This window comes from Akebia trifoliata, chromosome 11 (genome assembly GCF_017979445.1).
Source record: "Akebia trifoliata isolate Shusen 1 chromosome 11, ASM1797944v1, whole genome shotgun sequence".
NCBI classification, from domain to species: domain Eukaryota; kingdom Viridiplantae; phylum Streptophyta; class Magnoliopsida; order Ranunculales; family Lardizabalaceae; genus Akebia; species Akebia trifoliata.
This window is the reverse complement of record NC_141385.1, coordinates 41576832-41600296: the sequence shown is the minus strand read 5'-3', so window position 1 is coordinate 41600296 and position 23465 is coordinate 41576832. Positions and strand designations below refer to the sequence as shown.

Here is a 23465-nt window from a genome sequence, read left to right as displayed (position 1 = left end):
GTCCACCGTCCTTGGCTAAAAGGGTGGTTCATGCACCCTTGCTGTTGCTGTAATGGTTAAGGTTAGGGTTTCATAAAAACCCCAACCATGCGTTACCTCAATGTGCTGTAAAGCTCAAATAGAGTTTTGGACTGGACCCACAAAACAATCTTTCATCTTAAATCCTAAAACAGATTAGGAACACCAAAGCGTTCTCTGTTTTTTTTTTCTGAGTGTCAAAATACATCGAAGAAGCTTTAAAGTAATCTCCTGAGGAGGAAGCTTTTGGAAATTTTTTTTGAAGAACTAAAGGACAGCGAAGAGATTCTTGGTGAAGAAGTGGGTCAAGCTCTAGTTTCGTTGAGATTTGCCTTGGAATCAACTAAAGAGCTTCTTCGATCGGTCAACGAAAGGAGCAAGCTCAATCAGGTGATGTTTCTTATTCTTCTTTCTAATCAAGTTTCAATTCATGCACGCATCAAAATTATTTAGAATAATTTGATGCTTTTTTATATCAAAATAGATGGTCAAATCTCCATGTTAATTGAAAAAATGTTATTGTGAGAGCAAACTTCCAATATAGGTCCATGACATATTTCGCCAATATCTTCGTTATACTTGGTTACATAGTATGCTATTATTCATAGCTTTATTCAGAAACAAATATGTTTGAAGCCTGTGTTCTAGAATATTCAAAATTTTACACAATTATATTTTTTTAAAAATTGGATTGTAGTGAAATTTAATCAACTTGAAAAACATAAGTTTGTCATCTTGTTTGAAAAATGGAGCATTACACACTATTGGATTAGAAACAATTCTAATATATATATATTTGTTAAATGGTTACTCTTTCCTTTAAAGGGTTGAAGGAAAACTCGTGTGGGGAAGGGTGGGGTATTGAGTAGCCTGAAACCAATGTTGTATTATTTGTATTACATTTTTCCCATACTATTTGCATCTACTCGATTTAATTTGCTTTTCATAAGTTATTGATCGAATCTATGCGAAGGTTTGTCCCGTTCAATAGGTAGAGACACAAAATGTTTTCTTTTTGGAGCTTGTATTTTATTACCCTCACAACTCTACCATAGATTTCTCATCTATGGAGTATCTGACACCCACTTCATTTGATAATGATCATTCGATTTCTTCTAGTATGCCTGAGACTTTTTTGCAAGTTTATCATCGATGCCCTCATTCACCTCCTTCTGAAGCTCCTACAATCATCTCATTTGAAGATCTACCTGACACATCAATCCCTACCTTTTCTCTATCTCCCTATAATCATCCTCTTACTCATGTTCGTTGTTCCTCTCGTATTTCTTGGCCACCAGATAGGTTCATGTTTTCTCACCATGCTCCCTTCTCTATTCTCGATATTGTTTCTATCAAGCTGCTGGGAATTCACATTGGCATAAGGTAATGACTGATGAATTGCATGCCTTGGATGAAAATGAAACATGGGCACTCATTCCACTTCCCCCAAATACACAACTTATAGGAAGCAAATGGGTTTACTCTGTGAAGTTAAACTCTAATGGCAATTTAGATCGCTACAAGGCACGATTAGTTGCTCAAGGTTTCAAACAAGAATATGGGATCGACTATGATGAGACCTTTGCTCCAGTAGCCAATATGACCACTGTACGTGTGCTTGTAGCCATTTTTGCATCTCGTTAATGGACTATTTGGTAAATGGATGTTAAGAATGCCTTTTTCACATGGGGATCTTAAAGAAGTGTGTATGGCACCACCTCCTAAAATGGCCTTAGAAAAATTAGGACTAGTATGCCGGTTGAAGAAGTCCTTATATGGTCTCAAACAAACTCCCCGATGTTGGTTTGAGAAGTTTCGTCATATTGTGGCTTCATTTGGATTCTAGCAAACTTCATGTGATCACTCTCTATTTCTAAAGAATGGAAACCAGGGTTCTGTCTATTATCTAGTTTATGTTGATGACACTTAATCACGGGTAATGATGTGTCGGGTATGACTCAACTTAAGCATCATCTTCAATTCTCCTTAAAGATGAAAGACTTAGTAAAATTGACTAATTTCGTGGGATTGGAAGTATCTCAGGATTCTAGTGGGTATGTTATGAGCCAAAAGAAGCTATGTCTGCTCCTACGAGTGAGATTGTTTGGCTTCAGCGCCTTCTCTTTGATTTTGGTATCCAACAAAGTTCCCCCACTCTTCTATATGCAGATAATACAAGTGCTATTCAGATTGCGTGCAATCCTGTTTTTCACGAGAAGACGAAATGTATAGAGGTGTCTTGTCACTATGTTAGTGACCACTATCTTTTTGGCGTCATTGCACTCCCCCATGTTACTTCTGAAATGTAGCTTGCTGATGTTTTTACCAAGCCGATGTCTCATGCCCGATATGCCTTTCTTCTAGACAAACTAATGCTCCTTGATGATACGCATCAGTTTGAGGGGGGGTGTTAGTCGTATGTATGTTTAGTGTGGTTTTTCATATTCTTTGTTTGTCTTGGGTATCTTAATAAATAGATATAGTTTGGGAGTTATACTTGTAAATATTTAAAACTTGACTTATAATAGAGAGACCATCGTGTGGTGAGTTACACACGACTTTCCAAAACAGTGGATTCTTCTTCTTCCTTCTTTGTTTGATCTTTGGGTAGAGTTAGAAGAAGATTAAAGAAGATTGGAAGTTTGATATGTATTGCTCATGTGTTCTCATTAATTTGTAGATCACACATTAATACAAACTTAAGTTGTCTCTCTAGATTGTGTGTGCTTGTCATTGATTCCTCTCCTTTTGGATATTATAAATGATGTACATTTTAGGGATTTCGTCCGCATGGCCTTTTTTTTTTCCTTGTCCAAAACATTCCTACAATAAGACATTTTAAACCATGATCTGATCGATCAAAATAACTTCAAATGATATCATTCAAAAAGCAGGACATTAGCCTTAAAGACTTCTATTTCCACTGTAATTCAACTTAAGACAAAAAGAGTAACTCTTTGAAAATATCTAGGACTTGACTCTTATGACTTTCTCCAATCTAACTACAAATACTTTCTCCATGTTACTATAACTCTTCACCTATTACCTAATAGCCACTTCTTTTTTGACAAGTGATGAATATATATCACCTAACAAAGGAGTCAATGGAGATAGAAGCAAAACCTCAAAAGGAGATATAATAGAAAGTAAAAAAACCACCTATCGATCCCTAAATCAATAGAAAATAAATCCTCCTTAAACCACCCTTTACATTCCTTGTAGTGCAATACACTTTTAAGAGTATGCATTCAAATCCAGCTCATCTATTAGATTTGCCTTTGTGGCTGTGTAGCATAAAGAACCCACAAGTCTTTGGGTATATTCTGAGCTGCGTGTACAACATAAAACAAATTTTCTCATGGTTATGGAACTAAAGATTTGGGGCTAAACAAATCAAATGCCTTGTGATGAATCAGAATGCACGGTAACAACTGAATAGCTAAACAACCAACTAATTCAAGAATCAATAATCAGAGACAACAACGTGAGTCAGTGAGAAATATATATAAACTCAATTGGTCACAAGAAACATATTCTGGTTAAATAGAACACCTTGGTTTTGCACTGAGATGCACTATTTGGATGTTGAAATCCAAAATCAGGTTCACCCTTCCCTCTCAAATGGCATTGTTTTATTTTTGTTGTAGCTAAAAGAAAGGTCCCCATCTATTCATGGCCTAAGAAAAACCAAAGCCAACATTTAGGATGGGGACGATGAGGAGACAACACAGAGAAGTTATAACCTAAACATAACACATCCCTGCACAAAAGAAAGGTCCCCATCCATTCACGGCCTAAGAAAAATCAAAGCCAACATGTTGGATGGGTGCTGATGGGGTAGCAACTCAAGAAGTTATAACCAAACCAAATCACACCCCTAATGTAAAGGCCAAACTATGACGACTGTTTTGTCCATATATCCAAAACCACATAGACAATACCCACCAGAGCATATCTTTGTACAAATCTGATTTGTTTCTTATCTCTCTAGAAATTTCTGCCAGCACAGTTGGAAACCACTTTTTGACATCTGGGCTGGTCAGGTTTTGAATTGTTTGCTTGTTTGTGATGAGTTTCAGGTCTGATCGGTATAATTAACCTGGTGTTGCTGCATTTCGTCTCGCAAATGGTGATGCAACGTTGAGAAATGCACTGGGTTAAGAGAATGTTAGATTTCGAAGGTATGTGTCCCCTGCCCAACCCAAATTTATTTAGTTCCCCAATTTGTTTGTGTGTACATGTAGAAAGAGTAATGATTAAGTCAATGCCTTTTGTCTTTTCATCACAACCAAATGACGCAATATCTAATTTTTTCTTCTTGGTTTCTGGTTTTCTCATGAGTGTTGCATGTATCAATGCTTTCTCTCCCGAGTTTCTGCCTTGAACCCATTTACCAGGAAGGTTCTGAACTTGGTCCAGTACTTACTACATGAAAACAAAAATAAACACTTAAAGTAGAAGTCAAATTAAGATGACTTCTACTTTTTACTTAGCGAGAAGTAAAATTTTCTCGGCATAACCGTGTAAGAGAAAGAGAACACGGGTAAGAAGTAAAATACTTTTCTCACTAACTTAGTTTGAGTTAAAATGTTACTAATGGTCTTTGAGCTCAATTGGATCATCACATTGGCAATCCAACTCCACAATTCTCTAGGTTTCGTGAAAAAACTCAGATCCCAAAGAAAAACAATAAATAAATAAATAAATAAAAGGCTTGATCCAAAGTTTTGAGAATAGATGGCTTTCAAACTTCCAAATTTAAAATTAGAATTCGATGGTTAAAAATAAATTTGTTTTGATTTTTTTTTTCAAAGTTCATAGAATTTAGTCCTCATAAATATAAAAGAGTCATGCTGGAGTGACCTAAATCTGGTACCTCATATCACACTTCTCGATTTGAAAGTGGATAGGAACCAAAGATGTTTTTTCACTCGTATCTCATTGAAAAGCATCTATGGTTCTCATACACTCACATCAAGAAGTGCGATATGAGGTTCGATCCTGAGGTCACTTCAACATTATCCAATATAAAATTGGTTTATGATTTGTGAAATTATTCTTAGCGTAGAATCCAAATGAAATTTTAACATCTTGCATGCTTTTAATTTAAGGTAATTGGTTAAATTAAAACACTGTTAATTCATTAAGTACTTTTATCAGTGCATTACCAAAACATAATTTTGTTGTTTAAAAGTAATATTGCAAAAGTTATTCTCAACCATCTACTTTTTTTGTCAAGTTCTTGCTAAAGTCTACAATAATATTTCAATGTTCCGCAATATCTTTTTTTTTGCTATCACGCTTGTAGATGTAGGAGTCTTCGGTTCCTTATAGCTTCAACCTTATTTTGCTTTTTTGAAAGAGGATACACATAAAAAAGATAGAAATTAGTCTATAAAATACTCTAAATTGCATGCTTTAGATAACAACATTTTAAAACAAGCAAATGGAGTTGAGAATTGAAGATTAAAAGAACCACAACCACAGAAAAACCTACTGCAGTGGTTGCTTTTTAGCCACCCAATAATCAATTTTAAGCTATTGCAGTAATAGAGTCACCATATGTTACATTATTAAAGTATTTTGAAAAAAGAAAAAGAAAATAAAAATTCAATGTATGCTTGATTGTGTGGAAAGTCACTTTCCATGGAAAAATGGGTATGGTTGGAAAATCAAAACTCATTGTTTGATTTCATCTAAACAAAATCATGGGGGGGAAAAATTGAGGAAATTTTCTGTTATATTCAACTTTTAGTAGGGATAGGTAAGGTAACACATGTTATTGATTGTTTCGACAAGGTTAGATGTTAAAAGAAAACAAGCGCTTATTTCTTAACTTCTGTTTAGAGGAACAGTAACGATTTGAATCAATTAACAATGCTATGATTAGATGTTCCTATTAATCATTGGCCCAAAGTTTTTACAAATTTCTTAAGAAAATATAAGAAGTTGACAAGAATATGAAGGATACTTATATACAACTTAAGAATTATTTCAAAGATCTTGCAAGGTCTATATAATGGGATTTATATGATGTGTTTTCCAAATGAAACTTTAATCCATTAATGACTCTATCATCGTTTAAGGCTAAACGGAGAAGCTCGTGTCTCGTGTTTTAATCTTTGATTTCTTGAAGAGATGCCATATGTTTTTTTTTAATCGATATATGCATGATAGAGATTTGAAGAAGAACCCTATTTTATTGATTTTGATTTGTTTTTTTTTTTTTCCTTCATAAATAGGTTCAAAGCAAAAAATATAAAAAAATCCTTATTTTTCTGTGAAAATGGGGTTTTTCAAATCTCCATTTTTTCTTTTTATTTCTTTAAAAATAGTTTCATTTGAGTAGAATAGATGAAGGAGTTTTTGTTGTCTCTTTTGAATCGTAGGAACTATGGTGAGCTGAGGAGATTCATCTAAAGCAAGGATTTTGAATACTCAGAGAAAGAGCGGGAGTTGCAGTAAGGAAAGGGTTGAAAATCATTAAAAAATAGGAAATTTTTTTAGAGAACGGGTTGGAGTCCCAGTGGCGTTCCATTGAAGATCGATTCACCGCAAACTAGGTATAATATTCGCTTATTATTTTTGTTTCCTTCCTTATGCATTTATTTCATTGGGACCAAATTTGCCTTGGATTTAGTTTAAAGAATTATTAAATGCTAATGTTTTACTTTATTGTTAGTTTTGTATTTATTTGTTTACCTTGAATTAGCTTATCCCATCTCATCTTATTTTCGCGGATGACTTGAATGCCTGTCTAGGGGTTCACAAATCTCTGGCACTTATGCATATTCTTGCTTATTTTCTGTTGCATATCCTTGCAAGTTCTTGGATGAAAGAAGTTGTACTTGGTTTTTTTTTTTTGATAAGTATAAGATTTTATTGATTAAAAAGACCAGAGGCTGAGGTGGCCCCTACCCAAGACAAAAAGAAGAAAAAACAAAGAAAAAAGCGACAAAGAGAAACAATAAAACAGCCCACAACAACAAACTAAAGATTAGTCATTGCAAAGATCCTCGCACTTGAAGACATAATCTTCAACTAATGGGATGTTCACTGTGAGGATAGTTCCTAGATATGTCAAATGCTATGCAGAAGTGCCCAAAGTCCTTTTGAGACTCCCACATATACGAGGGGAGCTCTTTTCAACCTTAAAAAGGTTTTACATCATGTTAGATACTTCTATATATATAAACTATTAAGATTACAAGATGCTGGATAGGGATTGAATCCAATCATGTGGTGTCATCCCTTTTAATCTTTTCTCCTTAAACAATGTGATATATTTCACACATTTGAGAACCAAAGAAATTAAAATGTAGAACGGGAACATAATCAAGTAACTTGCATATTTGATTAACCAACAGATATGTGAATTACAATTCCTTGTTTCTTGAGGGTATTGAAAACCATATAAACTCTTTTCTATGGTTGTATCTTGTTTTTGCGAGAGAGCAGGCTCTTCCCTACATCCGTTGTATAGGGGAGTCATGGCCAATGACAAAAGAACATGCATATTTTGAAGCATTGACCTTAAAAGCACATGGTTGTTTATGCCCAGATCATGTTCCAGAAGTATATCATTTTGACCGTACTATGTCTTTGATTGCTATGTGTTATTTGGAGCCTCCACATATTATCCTGCGAAAAGGCTTGATTGCTGGAGTTGAATATCCATTGCTTGCGGAGCACATGTCCGAATGTATGACAAAAACTACAAAGAACACAATGAGTCTCACTTAAAAACAAACTCCTCAAAAAACACCCCTTTAAAAGCTCCATTCATCTTGCACATATGTTTATTCCCCTGCCAACTAAAGTTTTTCTCTTGGTATATCTGACATTTTCCATTTTTCTCACTTGCATGGTTACATTATACGATACATCATAGATACGATGTTTCACCTTAGAGAGGTTATGATATATGATACATCATATGTATGATGTTTTCACCTCAGAAAGCTATACTGGAGATTTGGCTCTAGATTGTGTTGAATAAAGAAATAGGATTTGATGTTGCCAACCCGAATATTTGTTAGGCATGATGATAGTGACGACTTCAGAAGGCTGAGACATTGTTGAATGTCCCTTCCCATTCTGTTCATGTCCAACTATTCTAAGCCTCTCATATCCATGGAGTACATGTGTACATAGTTGTGCATGTGATATTTTAAACTGCCTACTGTTATTTTTTTACTAATGGATTTTGTTTTCTCAAATGTTATTTCAGTAATTTGTGGAGGCTGGGGCTATTGCTGTGAGGCGTGTCCACAAAGAGGATTTGCGCCACGTTGCCAAGGCGACTGGTGCGACTGCGGTATGTTTCATATTCCTCATTCTTAAATGATTCTGCCTGTTAAGGTGCTTACATGTTAGGTCTATACCTTGATTCTCTTCGGACCCCTCTTCGAGTAAGGAGTAAACCTTCTAGAGGAGATCCTTTCGTAAGCCTTAGACCATGTTATGAGAGCCTTGTGTTGGGCGACGACATAAGCCTCCAACTCCTTTGGGAACATTGATCCATACCTATGGCCTATGCTACCTGGTTTGTCGATATCATTGAAGATTATTACAATTTTTTTTATAATAAATATTAGATGTGCTTGATGTCATCCCCAACTAAAATATTATTATCTAAATCCAGATTTTGAGAACTTTGGACCATTTTAGAAATAGTATATTATTTGTGCTATACATTGACGTGGTTTTGGACATTAGTCATTTATATTATATAATAACATTTGGTATTTTCAGTATAAGTCCTAAAATATGATAGAAAACATGTAAGCATTCTTCAGTGTAGTCTGACGTAGTCTATTTTCAGAATATCTGTGCCTTGCATATCAACGTGATAAAGTGTGATATTTACATGAATGGTTATAAGATTCATTTTATAATTATACATTTATACCCTAAGCATTTTTTTTTCTATTATATTTATTACTAGAATGTTGATATGATTGTAAGATTCATTTTAGCCTAAACATGTATTGTGACTAAAATATAATAGAAAAGATCTGAACGAAGAAAAGACCTGGCTTTAAACAGATTGACAAGGCATTGATGTTCTTGAGATTGTTGTTTTTTTTTTACTCCTTTTTCTTGCATCTCATCTCCAATAATTTTCGCATTCTTACTTTATCCTGGCTATCTTGTGCTTGCTCCATGATCCTTCTTTGGCAGGTTTCAACATTTGCTGATATGGAAGGAGACGAAACATTTGATTCGTCACTCCTTGGATATGCAGATGAAGTTGTGGAAGAGCACATAGCTGATGATGATGTGATTATGATAAAAACACTATACAAAGTTGACATGTCTTCCATTACTGGGGTGAGTTGAAGGTTTGGTTCTCTCTATGTTGTCTACACCATTGTTAGGTTGAGTCAGCTCCACAATGTCCTTCAGAGTAATATGACAGTAGTATCTCTTGATCATTTGTTGTGGTGGTTTCGTCATACGGTCTTTATCCTCATGTGGTGTCTACATTGCCTCTATTGCTTAGCTAGTGTTTTTTTATTTCCTTTCTTTGTTTCATGAGCATGGGGGGACAGTGACTGTAGGCGTTATGGTTTTAGGTGTTTATGCATGAGAAAATATGCTATGTGATACAAACTTAATTTAAGGGCAATGTGCGGGTTTGATAATTGCAAACGTAGTCTACATGTATTGGGTGGTAGTGGTTCTTGTTACAAATGCAAATGCCACATCAGGATGTGTGTCAGAAGGAGAGTTAGAAAGTCACGACTCTTTGGGGAAATATAGTCATAGATAAAATGGTGAGATTAGATTGTATCACTTTAATTTGCATCTTCCCATTGCTTTGAACATGCCCAAACCATCTCAGCTGACACTTTCTTAGTTTATTGTTTGTTGCCATTTGGATTTTGAGCTATTTCTCTAGACTTCCGTACACAAGATCAAATGGTTTAATTCCACGAATTTGTTTCTTCTTTTTGTTAGGCTGATTGGTCAGGAGCCATAGTTGAGATACTCGCAGAAGATGGCAAACCAGTTAGTCTTGACATAGTACTCTTATCACAAATTGTCTCTGCTATCTTCTGTCTTGCTTCAATTTATCTGATATCTTACTTTTTCTCATTAATTGAATCATTGGATCTGTTGTTTAATTGCTACTGAGTACATCGATTTGATCTTTTTTTTTTTTTTTTGAATTCTTATGGATGTAGTTAGGTGGATCTGTTGTTTAATTGCTAACTAAGCCTTTTGAAGCTTTTGCTAAAACATGTTATGTTGTTATTGTTCTCATGAACATGCCTCTACGGCATTTTGTAACCCTTTCATAGGCTCAACTGTCGGAATTAAGGTATTTTCAGCATCACAATGGCCTTTTTGTTATTCTTGAACTATGGACATCTGCCCTCTATTGTCATTCATGAACTACAATGAATTGTCTCAAATCTGATTCATGGTTTGAGTTATTTCTAAAGGAGTACAACTACTTTATTTTTAAAATGCTTGCACTACTTATCAACATAAAGAAATAAAAGGAAAAAACTCTAACTAACATAGAGCAATTTTGGAAGGAAAATGCTGGAGTAACATTAAAATTGACATCGATTCCCACATTGCTAACATGGATGTATGTACGGGACCATAGATGCTTTTCATTGATATATGAGTGAAAAGCATCTATGGCTATGTGTGCACCTACACATAGCAATGTGATAATCGATGTCAATTTTAGTGTTACTCCAGTAAGACTCATTTTAAAATTATAGGTGATTGCACCCTCCTTGTGCAATGGGTTTGTCACTGATAAGAAGAATTAATCTTAGGTTGTCCAATCCCCTGTAAATATGGGGAAAAAATCCATTTAAATATGTTTGCCACTAAATTTAAAATTATAGTTCTGTTCTTTCTTCACTCTATAAACATGGATTAAAATGTTATCACATTGTTTATACCCTGTACAAAGTGTCATACTTGATAAAGTGTAGTACTATAATAAATAAATATTCTGAATTTATATATGATAAATTCTTTTTCTTTGATAGGGGTGCCTTTTACTCTCACAAGTGCCACTGGAAATCGTTGGGGAAAAAATGGAGCCAGAGTGATTATACGACTCTGTTAATGTAATTCTTTCTTTACAGGTAAGGATTATCTTCCATGGAATTTGTTATACGCGTCTCTAGAGTTTAGACAAACATCTATTGGACAACTAACTAAGGGCTTTCTAATAACAAGGTTTCATTTGTGAATTCTTAGAGTTGTACAAATAACAAGTGAAATTATTTAGAATCAACACTAAAAGAATTTCTTACTATCTTCACTTTTATTTGGATAAAGTTACATTGATATGGACACTCTCTCTATTGTAAATGGTTCCAGAGTAAAAATGGTGGCTTGGCAGCTTGGGAGTCAGTAAGAGCACATAAATGGCTGGAGGTACCGATTCTAAAAGTTATTGGAATCCTTCTAACGATAGTCGAATGTGGTCTAATTAATATTTTTAGTACCATAGAAATTTTGTGTTCTGTTTGCAGGTGCTCAATCCTTCAGAACTTTTCGAGGAAATTGTCGTCAATCAGGAGTAATATTTCTTAATCTTTTTTATTTCTGTTTTAATTTTCTTCATACTGGCGAACACACTATAACATGTGTGGTATCCCAGGTATGTTGAATGCACTGCATCTGCAATTGAGGCTCTAGTATGCTTCATGAAGTTATATCCTGGACATAGGAAGAAAGAAATTGAATATTTCATTGCAAAAGCCATACGTTACCTCGACGAGAAACAAATGCCTGATGGTTCATGGTATTTATGTTTCTTTTTCTAACCTATGAATGATTAATCCTATAATTTATGTAGTTTTTTTCTTGTTTCATTTTTCATAAATAAAAAGTCTAAATGAAATATGGAGAGATTATAATGGTATGTTCTTATCAAGTAGACCCAATAGATGATAAACTATGGGATGGATGAGTGAAACAACTAGAAATGAACGCATTCTTGAAAATATAGGAGTAGACCCAATAGATAATAAACTATGGGAATGTTGATTGAGATTGTTCTTTCACATGTAATGAAAGCCGATTACAACCTCAATTAGAGGGAATGCGGAAGTTGAAGGTTCTAATTTCTAACAAGAGCCTATGATCATACTCTTTCATAAACTAAAGTAAGAACATTTATGGGGTTTAAAAGTTATGTACCATATCAGAAGGTCTAGACTGAGATATTCAAATTTTGATTGAGACCAAAACTAAACATTGAACCCAAAACATCTGAATATTTTGAACTGTCCTGTGAAATCTTCGATGCCCAATGTAATTGAAGAAACAGTGAGGAGTTGTCTCTCACCACTGTTTAAAGAGTTGCTTTATAGTGTGATTACCGGTCCCTACAATGTGAGAGGGTTAGGAAGTACGGCGTTGAATCCATTACCATTGAATTTTGGGGGAAATCTAGCTATGAATTTCTTGAGTGGGGAGGTTGTTGATGAGAAATGGAGTAAGCAACATATTTTGGAGTTGGAGGTTTACGGAAATGGATGGAGTTGGTGCAAGATCAAATCAAGCTGGCATTAGAGGAGCTGAGATCAATGGGCAGCTCATAAAAAATTCTGTTATGTTTTCGATCACTAGTAAGTGTTTGGTTCTTTTCATTTTATTCTAAAATATGTTGGTCCTTGATTGGAATTTGATTTTGTAAGGAGCGGTCGAGCTCAAATTTCTTTCCTTTTTTTTTACTTCTTTTAATCTTAAGTTATGGTAGAACAGTAACAATGTTGGTGCTTTCTTTTTCGGCCCCAAACTTCAATGTTCAATGAAAGTTCCCCTATAATTTTTCATAGGTATAAAAATCTCATCAGAAGAGATAAAAAAAGAAAGGAAGTCGAGGCAATTAGCCTAAAACAAAGCGAGTGGAAGCAAAAATAAAGTAAATTGAAAGAAAAACAAGATTAATCAATTAATCAAAGTTCATTGGATTTCTAGTTTATAAATCGAAAAATATTACTTGAGGATCTGAAGGAAGGAGAAGGGTTAATCAATTATTGCTACATTTTTTCAATGCTTGCTTGAATTTACTTTTGCAACTCCATTATGTGGTGGTGCACTTTGTTGTAACTGTTTATCTTTGTAAATCAATTTGCTTTGCTAGTGATAATTGTTTATTCATCATCATCATCATCACCACCACCACAACCACCAAAGCCTTATCTCAAAATGCGGGGTTTGAACGAATTTTGTTCCTCTAGGTGATTATGTTTAAAACAATGTCTTTTGTTAATTCTAGTGTGTTAATATATGTTCTCACCGCTTCAATCCGCATTTTTTTCAGTCTTCCTCTCCACTCATTTAGAACCTTCAACTTGCATATTCTTTTTGACTAGGGTTTAATCCCCCTTCATTGCACATGAGCAAATGATCTACTACAGTTCCTTGAATGTATTCACTTCTACTTTTATCTTCCCTCATTTTTCCACTCATACATCTCTGCATCCTCTTCTATGCTTTATTCTCATCTTCTTTTCTGAATATAACATTCAGCTCCGTAAAGCATAGCTGATTTTATTGCAGTTTTATAATTTTTACTTTTAGTTTGATTGGGATGCATTAGTCGCGTGGCACCCAAATAGTACATCTTCATATTAATCCTACCTCCTCCTCAATCTTTCACCCTTATGGATAAAATGACCAAGGTAATTACAATAGTCGCATGGGTTACTTCATGTGCATTAGCTTTTATTGGTTCTTTCTTCCTCTATGATGTAATTGCTAAAGTTACATGCCATATACTTTGTCTTGATTCTACTTATTATAAAGTATTTGGGAGTCCAAAAGTAGCTCTTTTAGTTTTCTATATTTTTTTTAAATGTTCTAATTTGTGTTAACCATCTCAATCTCATCAACAAACACTACTTCATCTACAAATAATATATACCAATTAAGTTCTGCTTGGGAAGTCCTGTTACTATCATCTTTGCATTATTATAGGTATTCTTATGTTTGCTTTGGAGAGGTTAGGGCTAATTTGATTCATAGGTCAATTCTTTGCCTCAAGCTGAGGATTCTTCAAAATTATTTTTGGAATTTGAATGTTTACATTGATTTGGGACTTTCATCCCATTTCTCTTGCAGTCTTGTATTTCATTCAACTCATTGCTCCCTATTTTTTTGTATGGTTTATATTCCATAGCTATAGTTTGGATGAAATAGCTTGTGTTATGTATGTGGAGACGTACAGTACAGTCTTGTGAGTTGTTAAATACCCTTTATATGGAGTGATGTGTGGAGACATTTCTAATATTTCAACATTTTGTAGGTTTTGGTAACTCAAATAGGAAGTATGGGAACGATATTGCATGCTAGGTCTGCACATCTTTCACTAGTTGAGCATATCTATGCCCCATGTCTGATATACATGTGCTGGATGTTAGGTTTCGATTTGCAAGACTTATTTTCTATAGTTATATATGCTGATAACTTTTTGAAGACTTATAATTTAGGAAATTAGTTTACCAAATCAGCTTTAGATTCATTTAAAGGGTCTATTGTCTGTTAAAGTGTACTATTGTGCATGTCATCTACAGTTTTTTCAATGCTGGGTCCCCTCCCCCCCCCTCGCCAGTGATTTGCTAGAACATTGAGAGATGAAGTTTTCAGTAGAAGAGAATTTCAATCTACATTGAACCACTGTCCTAGAACATGCATTTTATGGAGTATGGACAATATGTCAGCACCCATAACTGCTATGTTCTCATTTTACATATCAACTTATGATTGAGTGCACTTTGAACAATTGGTTGATGATCTTCAAGTTTTCTTTGTATTTTTTTTTCTCTTAACTAGAGATTTTGTGACATTATTCTATTTTATCCACCAGGAAGGAGGAAGGGATGTCAATCAATCCAACCTTCAATGTGTCAGTAATATTCGGTATGCGAGATGAGGTAAGCTAGCTTGTGCATTACCCCGTGTAGTTTGTCTTTGTTTACCATAACATCATTATATCTTCAAAACTACAATGCTCGCAGCCAATGCTAGTGGCCTGTGCACGTCAGTTAATTGAACATATAAGGTATGTTGCCACTTAAGTCAAGTATGTGTAAATGCATTTATTCATTGTTGGTGTTAGACTTTCTTTCTTTTTTTTTTGTACTTTTTTTTGGGTGTAAGGTCTTTAGTTAGTTAAAGGGGGTCTTCTTTGAATTTTTTTTAGTTTGGTGTGATCAAGTTTGTGGTATTTCGCCTTCATTGGTGTCAGTGTCTCGTCTGTAATAGTTGGTCATCTCTGCCGCTTTAATGAAATGATCTTTACTTACAAAAAAAAAAGTGTAAATTCATTTATTGATCTATGAAACAAGATACTTCACCTAAAAAATGGGAAACAAATTGTGCCTTACATTAATAATAGACAAGATAAATCCTGTTTACGTGTGCTTAATGCAGCCAACTTTCTATATTTATTAGATGCTCATATTTTCATATTTTTCCTTGTGTTTCAGTAGTTCTGGTTCTTCTAGGTCGTTGGTGGCTCTCAAAAACAATAAATTTATATATATAAATAAAAATTTACTTATTGCAGCGGATATTAATATTGTCGGTATATGTCTTATATATATATATATATATTTTTAAAGATCTATTGCAGCGGATATTAATATCCGCTGCTATATGTCTTATATTTTATTTTTTTTTAAATATCTATTGCAGCAGATATTATTATCCGTCGCTATATGTCTTATATTTTTTTTTTTTAAAAAGATCTATGGCAGTGGATATTACGATCCGCCATTATAGGTATTATATTCTATTAATTAAAAAATCGACATATTGCAGCGGTTAGTAAGATCCGCTGCTACATGTACTATATTCTATTAATTAAAAAAAGTGACCTATTGCAACGGATATTTGTATCCGCCGCTAAATATACTACCTTCAACAGCGGAATAGATTATCCGCTGCTATAGTTAGTGACGGAGGCTACCATGACGGATCTTTGGATCCGCTCCTCATCGCCGCAATAGCTTTTATCGGCGGAAAAATTACCTTGTAGTGGCGGAAAAATCCGCCGCTGTAGGTCAAAAATGTTGTAGTGATATGTTGTTCTCAAGGCTAGATTTCTATTAGGATCATCTCCTTAATTAGATGATCCCTAGAATTCGAGTCAATAACAAATCTATTCTTAGGGTACAAGTTATCAACCATGCTACTATTTTCTTTTTATTATTTATTTCATTTTATCAGAAAATGACTAAGTCCTTCGAGGTTATCGCCAATGGGTAGAGAGAAAAAGGAGCTTAACACATTCCCCTCTTTCTAATCAAACCATGTACCTATATCTTAGGCAGTCTAGTACTTTATTCATACGAAAGTCATTAAACGTCAAAATGATACTCTTTTTAAAAAAATGCATTTCGAGTAACCTTTCACACCCTTTTACAAAAAGGAATGTTGGCGACTCCAAACTCCTGTAGAGGTGACCTTCAAAAATCAAAAATAAAAAATCACGCATCTACACCAAGGATTAACCATGCAATATTTGTTTGTCTACAATTACCCCCTTTGCAAGAGTTGTTTGCAATGAATTGTAAAAGAGTCCTTTAATTGTCTGGGTAATCCTGGTTTAGAGAGTTTATTCAACTTGGCCCTTAAAAAAGCTTAGATCACAGTAATTTGATAAGGAAAATTAAAAAGAAGAGAGTGGTCTTCCCAAGTTAAAAGTCTCATAGGGATTACATCGATTTGTAATTCAAGGCTTTGTCTCAACTGTGACACTAAAGTTCTAGAACGAAAGTGCAATGATAGTTGTAAAAGTCTGTAGAATGGTTGAAACTCGATGATCTAAGATTGTTTCGACACTTGACTTCTTCGATGATAAAATTATGTCCAAACTCTTACATTTGAAATGCCATTTTTTTTTGTTTGTTTGTTTGTTTGTTTGTTTGATTTGTTATTTTTTTGGGGACAATTTATACTCATGTTGAGGAGCGATGTGTAATTAGCGATCAAATCGTTTATGACTATTATTGGGGAGCAATCAAGCAGTTTATGACTCTCATTGGGGAGTACTCACATTGTTTATGACTCTTACTAAGGAGCAATCAAGCAGTTTCTGACTTTTACTGGAGAGTAATCAAGCAATTTATGACTCTTGATAGGGAGAAATCACACAATTTATGGCTCTTATTGAGGAGCAGTCAAGTAGTTTATGACCGAGTTGTTTTTGTTAAATGCGATGTTCAATGGATTGTAGAATTAGAGTTACAAAGAGATATAGAGGATCTGCTCCCAGTTAGGCCTTAGGAGAAGAGTTTAACTTAGAAAATTTGCTAAAATTATGAAACGGGGCTCTCAAAATTCAAGGAACATTTTAAAAAGAGATTTTTTAGGCATTAATTCGAAAAATTGTGGCTTACATAGCATATATTGAGGTGTGTGCACAGACTCATAACCAAAAGGTTAGAATTCCCCTTTACTCATAAATTAAAGAAAAACACTTTCCTTACTTTTTAAGATTTTAATTCTTACTATGGGTCCTTGAACTGAGATGTGTTATCACATTTGCAATCCATCCTCACAACCCCCTAGATTTTACAAAAAAACCCAGATAAAAAGAAAATCAAATATTTTTTTTGGGCTTGATCAAAGGTTTTGGAAATTTTCACAAAAAGCCTAAATTTTAAAACTAAAATTCAATGGTAAAAAATTGACATTTTTCAAAGATCACAAAATTTTGTTCGTTAGATTTGAGATGACACATAATAGAGAGCTTGTGAGCTAAAAGTTGGTAAGGAAAGAGAAAATGAAATTCACACTCTCATGAATTTTTGGATGAAGGTAAAGATTTATTTTGCCATGGACATAACCAATCAAACACACCAAACTAGAAATTTCAATTGGAAACGTTTAATGTAGGAAAATTACAGTGTGAAAAATGCTGAAATGACAAAAATTATTTACTGCAATTCTCACAAATCTGATGTGGGATGTGCATATAACCATAGATTTATTTTCTCGTAATACGAGTAAAAATCATCTATGATTATGTATGCATGTCCACTTCAGAATTGTGAGAATCAGAATAAATCCTGTGTCACCCCAGCACTGACTCTTACAATATATCAGTTATAGTCACTATTTGATAATTGATTGGAGCACATGCTAACTTTACTTAACGTGACGCTTGGCATTACTCATCACCAATAACTAGAGTGACGACTTGATAAAACTGGAGTTCCTATGTGGGTCCTCAACCTTAGGAGATTCTGTGGTCATTCTTTCTATCTCGACTAGGAACCTTTCCATTGTGGGCCCCTCCAAAGTAATAGGCACCACAACTCCATCATCTCCTCTCCTATTTTTTGATGGTACGCAGGACGTTATCATCCCATTGGCTGCCGTATTTGCAGGCCCACCATATACTGCTTTACCCCACCCAAAATCCACGTCACCAAGCCCTGCACGTGTCAAATCAGATACCATAAAGGCTCGCACGGTCGCAAAGTGGGGCCTACCCTTGATGACCATCAGATCTGCCACTGATTGCATGTAATCTTCTTCATTGGCTCTACTCTTTGCTTTCTTCACCAAATCCAACGCGTAACCCAATGAATCCCCAAAAAGATTCCCAGCCTTGGTCAACGCTGCTGGACATACGACCGCGTTACCATAGAATCCAGAAGGTAACGCTCGATGATTCTTCCCACGTGCGTTCACAACGCAGTAGAGACGGACTTCTTCGTTTGGATCGAACTCAAGTGCTATGGTGCGGCATCGCCATATGCATGCGGTGATTAGCTCGAACTTTGTGCACGTGCGGAGATGAGGTGGCAAGTTCTTTCGTAGAACTGATAGTTCTTGTGGGCCAAAGAAGACAGATCGGTGAACCATCTCATTAACGAGTGCACTCTTGGTGTTGGGTTGGAGCACCTGATCATCGTACTCGTGATGCACGCATGTCACACGTGGTGGGTCACGTGCGTTGAGGAGTTCTCTCTGCCAAACGGGTTGAACTGATGGGGTGGTTGCTCCATTGGGCCATTTCAGTTAATGCGGTCAAGAATTGGACCAAACCCGAAGCATCACACATGGTGTGGTTTAGGCGAAGAGCAAAAATGAATCCACCACATAACAGACGGGTCACCTACATATGTTTTAATTAATTAAATTAAGAGAAATTTATGAAAGATATTTTCTCACGGAGAAGTCACTCCTGCATTGATGACCAATCCCACTAAGCCTAATGAGGGTAGTTTTGTAAATTGAAAATGCCCTAAATACATGTTATCCGTGTGATCGGTCAGTCTCAGATTTTGTGAAATCCTCAACTGACTTTTTTCTAATTTTTTTTTTCAAATCATTTATAATTTATACTAATCAAATTAAAAGACGTAGTTTTTGATTATTTATTTATCATGAATTACAATGAATTGCTAAGAACCAAACTAGGTGGCAGTATGGTTAGGACGGGTTCATAAAATCAAGTGAACCACGAACCCATGGTATTTTGATTGGGTTCAGCTAACCAAAGCATGTTGGTTTGGCGAATCAAAACATGTAGATTTGCAGTAATTTTTTAATATGTAGCAAGTTATTATAATTTTTTTTCATTGTTTATATTTAAAAATTAAATTATTATATTAATTTATATCTATTTAACTTAGAATTTTTTAACATTACAATTGTACTTATAACTTGGAGGACAGAATTCTATATATACATAAGCGACCAACCTAATGAACTGATCTAGGAACCAAAGAAAACCAAGATACAAATTATCTCAACCTACTCCTACAATCTAAATTCATTCTAGAGTGGCGAACCACATACCTGAATTTGAACCGAGTTCATTGAATTATGAGTAATGATTTTTTGACTCACTCACATGACATACTCAAAATACTCTCATGTGGCATGTGCTAGAACCATAGATCTATTTGCCTCGGGATATATAACTACACATATTTATGGGGACGTGCATATGTGTAACCCCAAGGCAAAAAGATCTATTTGCTCGAACCATTGATTCTTCCCACGTGTGTTCACAATGAAGAAGAGACGGACTTCTTTGAGATAGAGTGATTGTTTGCTCATAGCTTTCACAGACCAACACCATTTTGGGCTTGATCAATGGTCTAGAAAATGGACAGTTACTGAGCTTGATCAATGCTGTTGCACTTTGCCAGCAAACAATCACTCATTTGGGAAACCATTTGTCACTATCATCGCTTAAAGACAAACCAAAAAATGATCTAAATTTACTCATCTTCAACCTCTTCTGAAAAAGATATTGTTTTTCTCATTTTTCTTAAAAGTACTTAGATACCATTTGTCACTCCCTTTTCTTAAAGACAAACAGAAAAATGATCTAAGTTTACTGATCATTTTCAACCTCTTGTAAGAAAGATATTGTTTTTCTCTAAAATTCCAGCTTTTGCAATTAGTTTGTAAAACTTTGTACAATTCTCTTCAACCTCAAGATTTAATCTTCAAACCTCATCAATAAGAGAGGATTTTGAGGAAATTGAAGATGACAGATTTTTTAAAAGCAAAATGTAAGGATAATAAGCTTACAACTAACATTAATTACTAAAAAGCATTATGGTAGTTACCTGAATCAACAGCAGAGGACAATTAAGGATACCTCCAGACCCCGGAACATCATAAAGGAGCTCCTCAAAGCACGAGAATGGTGGTTGAAGTGCGTCACCAAATTGTGCCATTCTAAAATCCGCATCCGCCTCTATGAACATTACACCTTCCCCAGTGCAATCCACGACAAGCTTCCGGCCTGGCCGTTCCCTAAGTCTTCCCGCGAATGGGTAATAAAAAACTAGCGCTTTAGCAATCGCGTCTTTAATTACCTCAACAGGGTCTCTCCCTCCCATTGACACGTTGTTTCGATAAAATTGTATAAAAGGAATTTGAAAACGAAAACCCTCTTGGTCATCGATATCCGAAAGGTGCTTGAACTCATGGGGTGTGGGCTTAGCGGGTTTAATTAATTCGGGCTCACGCCTTCTTACCTTGAACATTAGAGGAGAAGTCGGGATTTCCATTCTGAAAAATGGGAGAACAAAGAGGGATAAATGTATTGTTTGTAGTGAATTTGTGTTGGTAGACTTGGAGGTTAAGACAGTTATTTATAGAAACCTAAAAGGGGGGAGAGAGAGATAGACATGTGATATCGGCATGTTTGGACAACGTTTATTTTTTTATTTGTGTGAAGGAGCATGATGAGGACAGATTGCGCACATAACTGTAGATGGTTTTATTCGTATCGCGAGGAAACACATCTATGGTTATGTGAGCACCACCACGTCAGAATTGTAAGAATCGAAGTAAATCCTGTGTCACCCCAGCATTAAAAGATTGTAGCAAAAACCATTGATTAGGTCCATATTTGTAGCAGATCGATTCATGTGGCCAAGGTGACCAGTAAATCCTCTCATAATTTGTTTTTCAAGAGAATATAAATCTTTGGGAATATGGTTATGAGAAAATGAACTCCCTGCTGAAAAGAATAAATTCCACGTAATAGTAAAAAAAGTGTTGATTTATTTTACATTTGCAACTTGAAAGTTGGAAGTTGGAGGTCGTAGTGGGAGTAATTGTGAATCGTGAGGCATTAGGAAGTGGGAAAAATCATTTTTTAACGTGGTGGGGGTGGAGAATTATTTTCTGAAAAAAATTAAACAATTGAATTTAACCAGAATTCATTTTTTTCGAGAAAAATATACAATCATACTTTTAAAATTTGTATTTTTCAGAAAATAAATATTTTTTTTTATATACCAATTTTACATATGCAATCATACGTACCCTTAATTTGAAAGCATAACTCACACCAATGCTCTAAAATTCGATTAGACAAACATGCTCATTAAGTTGAGTCAAACTTGTCAAAATACATATATATGGGGGCGGTTCAAGGGCCATATGAGAAAACATATGAAAAAACTTTTGTTTTTCAAAATAAGAGTTAGAGGTTTTGGATTGAGCTGATTTTTTGCAAGGATGGTCACTATGATGAAAAGATCATCCTCACAAAAAATCAGCTCAATCAGAAACTTCTAAATCCATCAAAAGTGATTTACAAATTAGTGATAAAAATTGGTAAAAAATCGACAGTCCACATTCTAAATCACTTTTAATGGGGTTAGAAGTTTCAAATTGGGCTGATTTGTTTTTTGGATGATCTTTCCCATCATAGAGATCATCCTCACAAAAAATCAGCTCAATCCAAAATTTCTAACCCATATTTTAAAATTTTATTAAAAACGAAAGTTTTTACATATGTTTTCTCATATGGCCCTTGAACCTGATCCTATATATATATGGGTAACGTTTAAGGGCAAACTTTTTGGCAAAACATTTTTCAAAACATGGGTTAGAGGTTTTGGTATGGGCTGATTTTTGGTGAGGATGATCTCTACGGTGAGTAGATCATCCTCATTAAAAATCAGCCCATTCCAAAACTTCTAACCCATGTTTACTAGCTGAAAAATCGTGGACCGTCCATTTTTTTAAAAATGTTTTGGTATGGACATAACCAATCAAACACACCAGACAAGAAATTTCAATTCGCAACATTTAATGCTGGAAAATTACTCATCACCAATAAATAGAGTGACGACTTGATAAACGTGGAGTTCCTGCTATATTGGTCCTCAACCTTAGCAGGTTCTGTGGTATTTCTATCTATTTCCACTAGCAACCTTTCCATCGTGGGCCCCTCCAAAGTAATAGGCACCACAACTCCATCATCTCCTCTCCCAATTCTTGATGGTAACGTTCTGCATATACTGCATGTTATTCATGAGATTGGTCAATATCAAATTCTGTAAAATTTCAAATCCATTTTTTTTCTAATTTTTTTTTTTCAAATCATTTATAATTTATACTAATCAAAGTAAAAGATGTAAATTTTGATTATTTATTTATTATTATTATTATCTTTTTTAGGGGTTAGTACTGGCCTAATTACTATGAATCTCTATGAACCAAACTATTGGCGGTATGGCTTGGACGAGTTCATAAAATCAAGTGAACCACGTGTTATTCACAAGACAAGCCAAGACCTAATTGGTGAGTGCAAACGACCAACAATAATGCTACGTGAATCAGCAATAAACAAAATAAAATGCAAAAAAATAGAGAGACACAAGATATACGTGGTTCGGCAATGTGCCTACATCCACGGGACCACAACGAGTATTCTTTATTATTGAAAAGACAATCCGAGAAGATTACAATCTCTCTTGAGAACTACCTACTATTATCTCAATTCTCTAGCATGAGAATAATCCGTTATTTGCACGGATTGGAACCCCTCTTCTCTATCCTTCAATACAAAAAAAACTAATAAGGTATGATTCAGTTTCTGCCCTCCTTTGCTGCGAAAAGACTGCTGCGTTTTTTCTGATTGAGAAACCTTGTAGAAGTCAATGTTAAAATCCCCTTCTCTGCCTAAA

At 34.9% G+C, this 23465-nt stretch overlaps 1 protein-coding gene and 1 pseudogene across 2 annotated transcripts; one reads left to right on the top strand and one right to left on the bottom strand.

Annotated features, from left to right (window-relative positions):
- Positions 1-186: 186 nt before the first annotated feature.
- LOC147391738 (uncharacterized) lies at positions 187-16045 on the top strand. The gene is made up of 14 exons (XM_086459103.1): positions 187-408; positions 4098-4199; positions 6408-6581; positions 8249-8335; positions 9202-9351; positions 9982-10032; positions 11037-11135; positions 11374-11430; positions 11529-11575; positions 11657-11800; positions 14873-14939; positions 15024-15067; positions 15495-15519; positions 15935-16045. The coding sequence occupies exons 10-14, from the start codon at positions 11703-11705 to the stop codon at positions 16043-16045; spliced, it is 345 nt and encodes a 114-aa protein (XP_086315229.1). The 5' UTR covers positions 187-408; positions 4098-4199; positions 6408-6581; positions 8249-8335; positions 9202-9351; positions 9982-10032; positions 11037-11135; positions 11374-11430; positions 11529-11575; positions 11657-11702.
- A 1809-nt stretch (positions 16046-17854) lies between these two features.
- On the bottom strand, positions 17855-21126 carry LOC147391737 (benzyl alcohol O-benzoyltransferase-like; annotated as a pseudogene). Its single transcript, XR_015182612.1, has 2 exons — positions 20604-21126; positions 17855-19135 (listed from the first exon to the last, which is right to left on the bottom strand). The product of XR_015182612.1 is annotated as a benzyl alcohol O-benzoyltransferase-like (transcript).
- Between the last annotated feature and the right edge of the window lie 2339 nt (positions 21127-23465).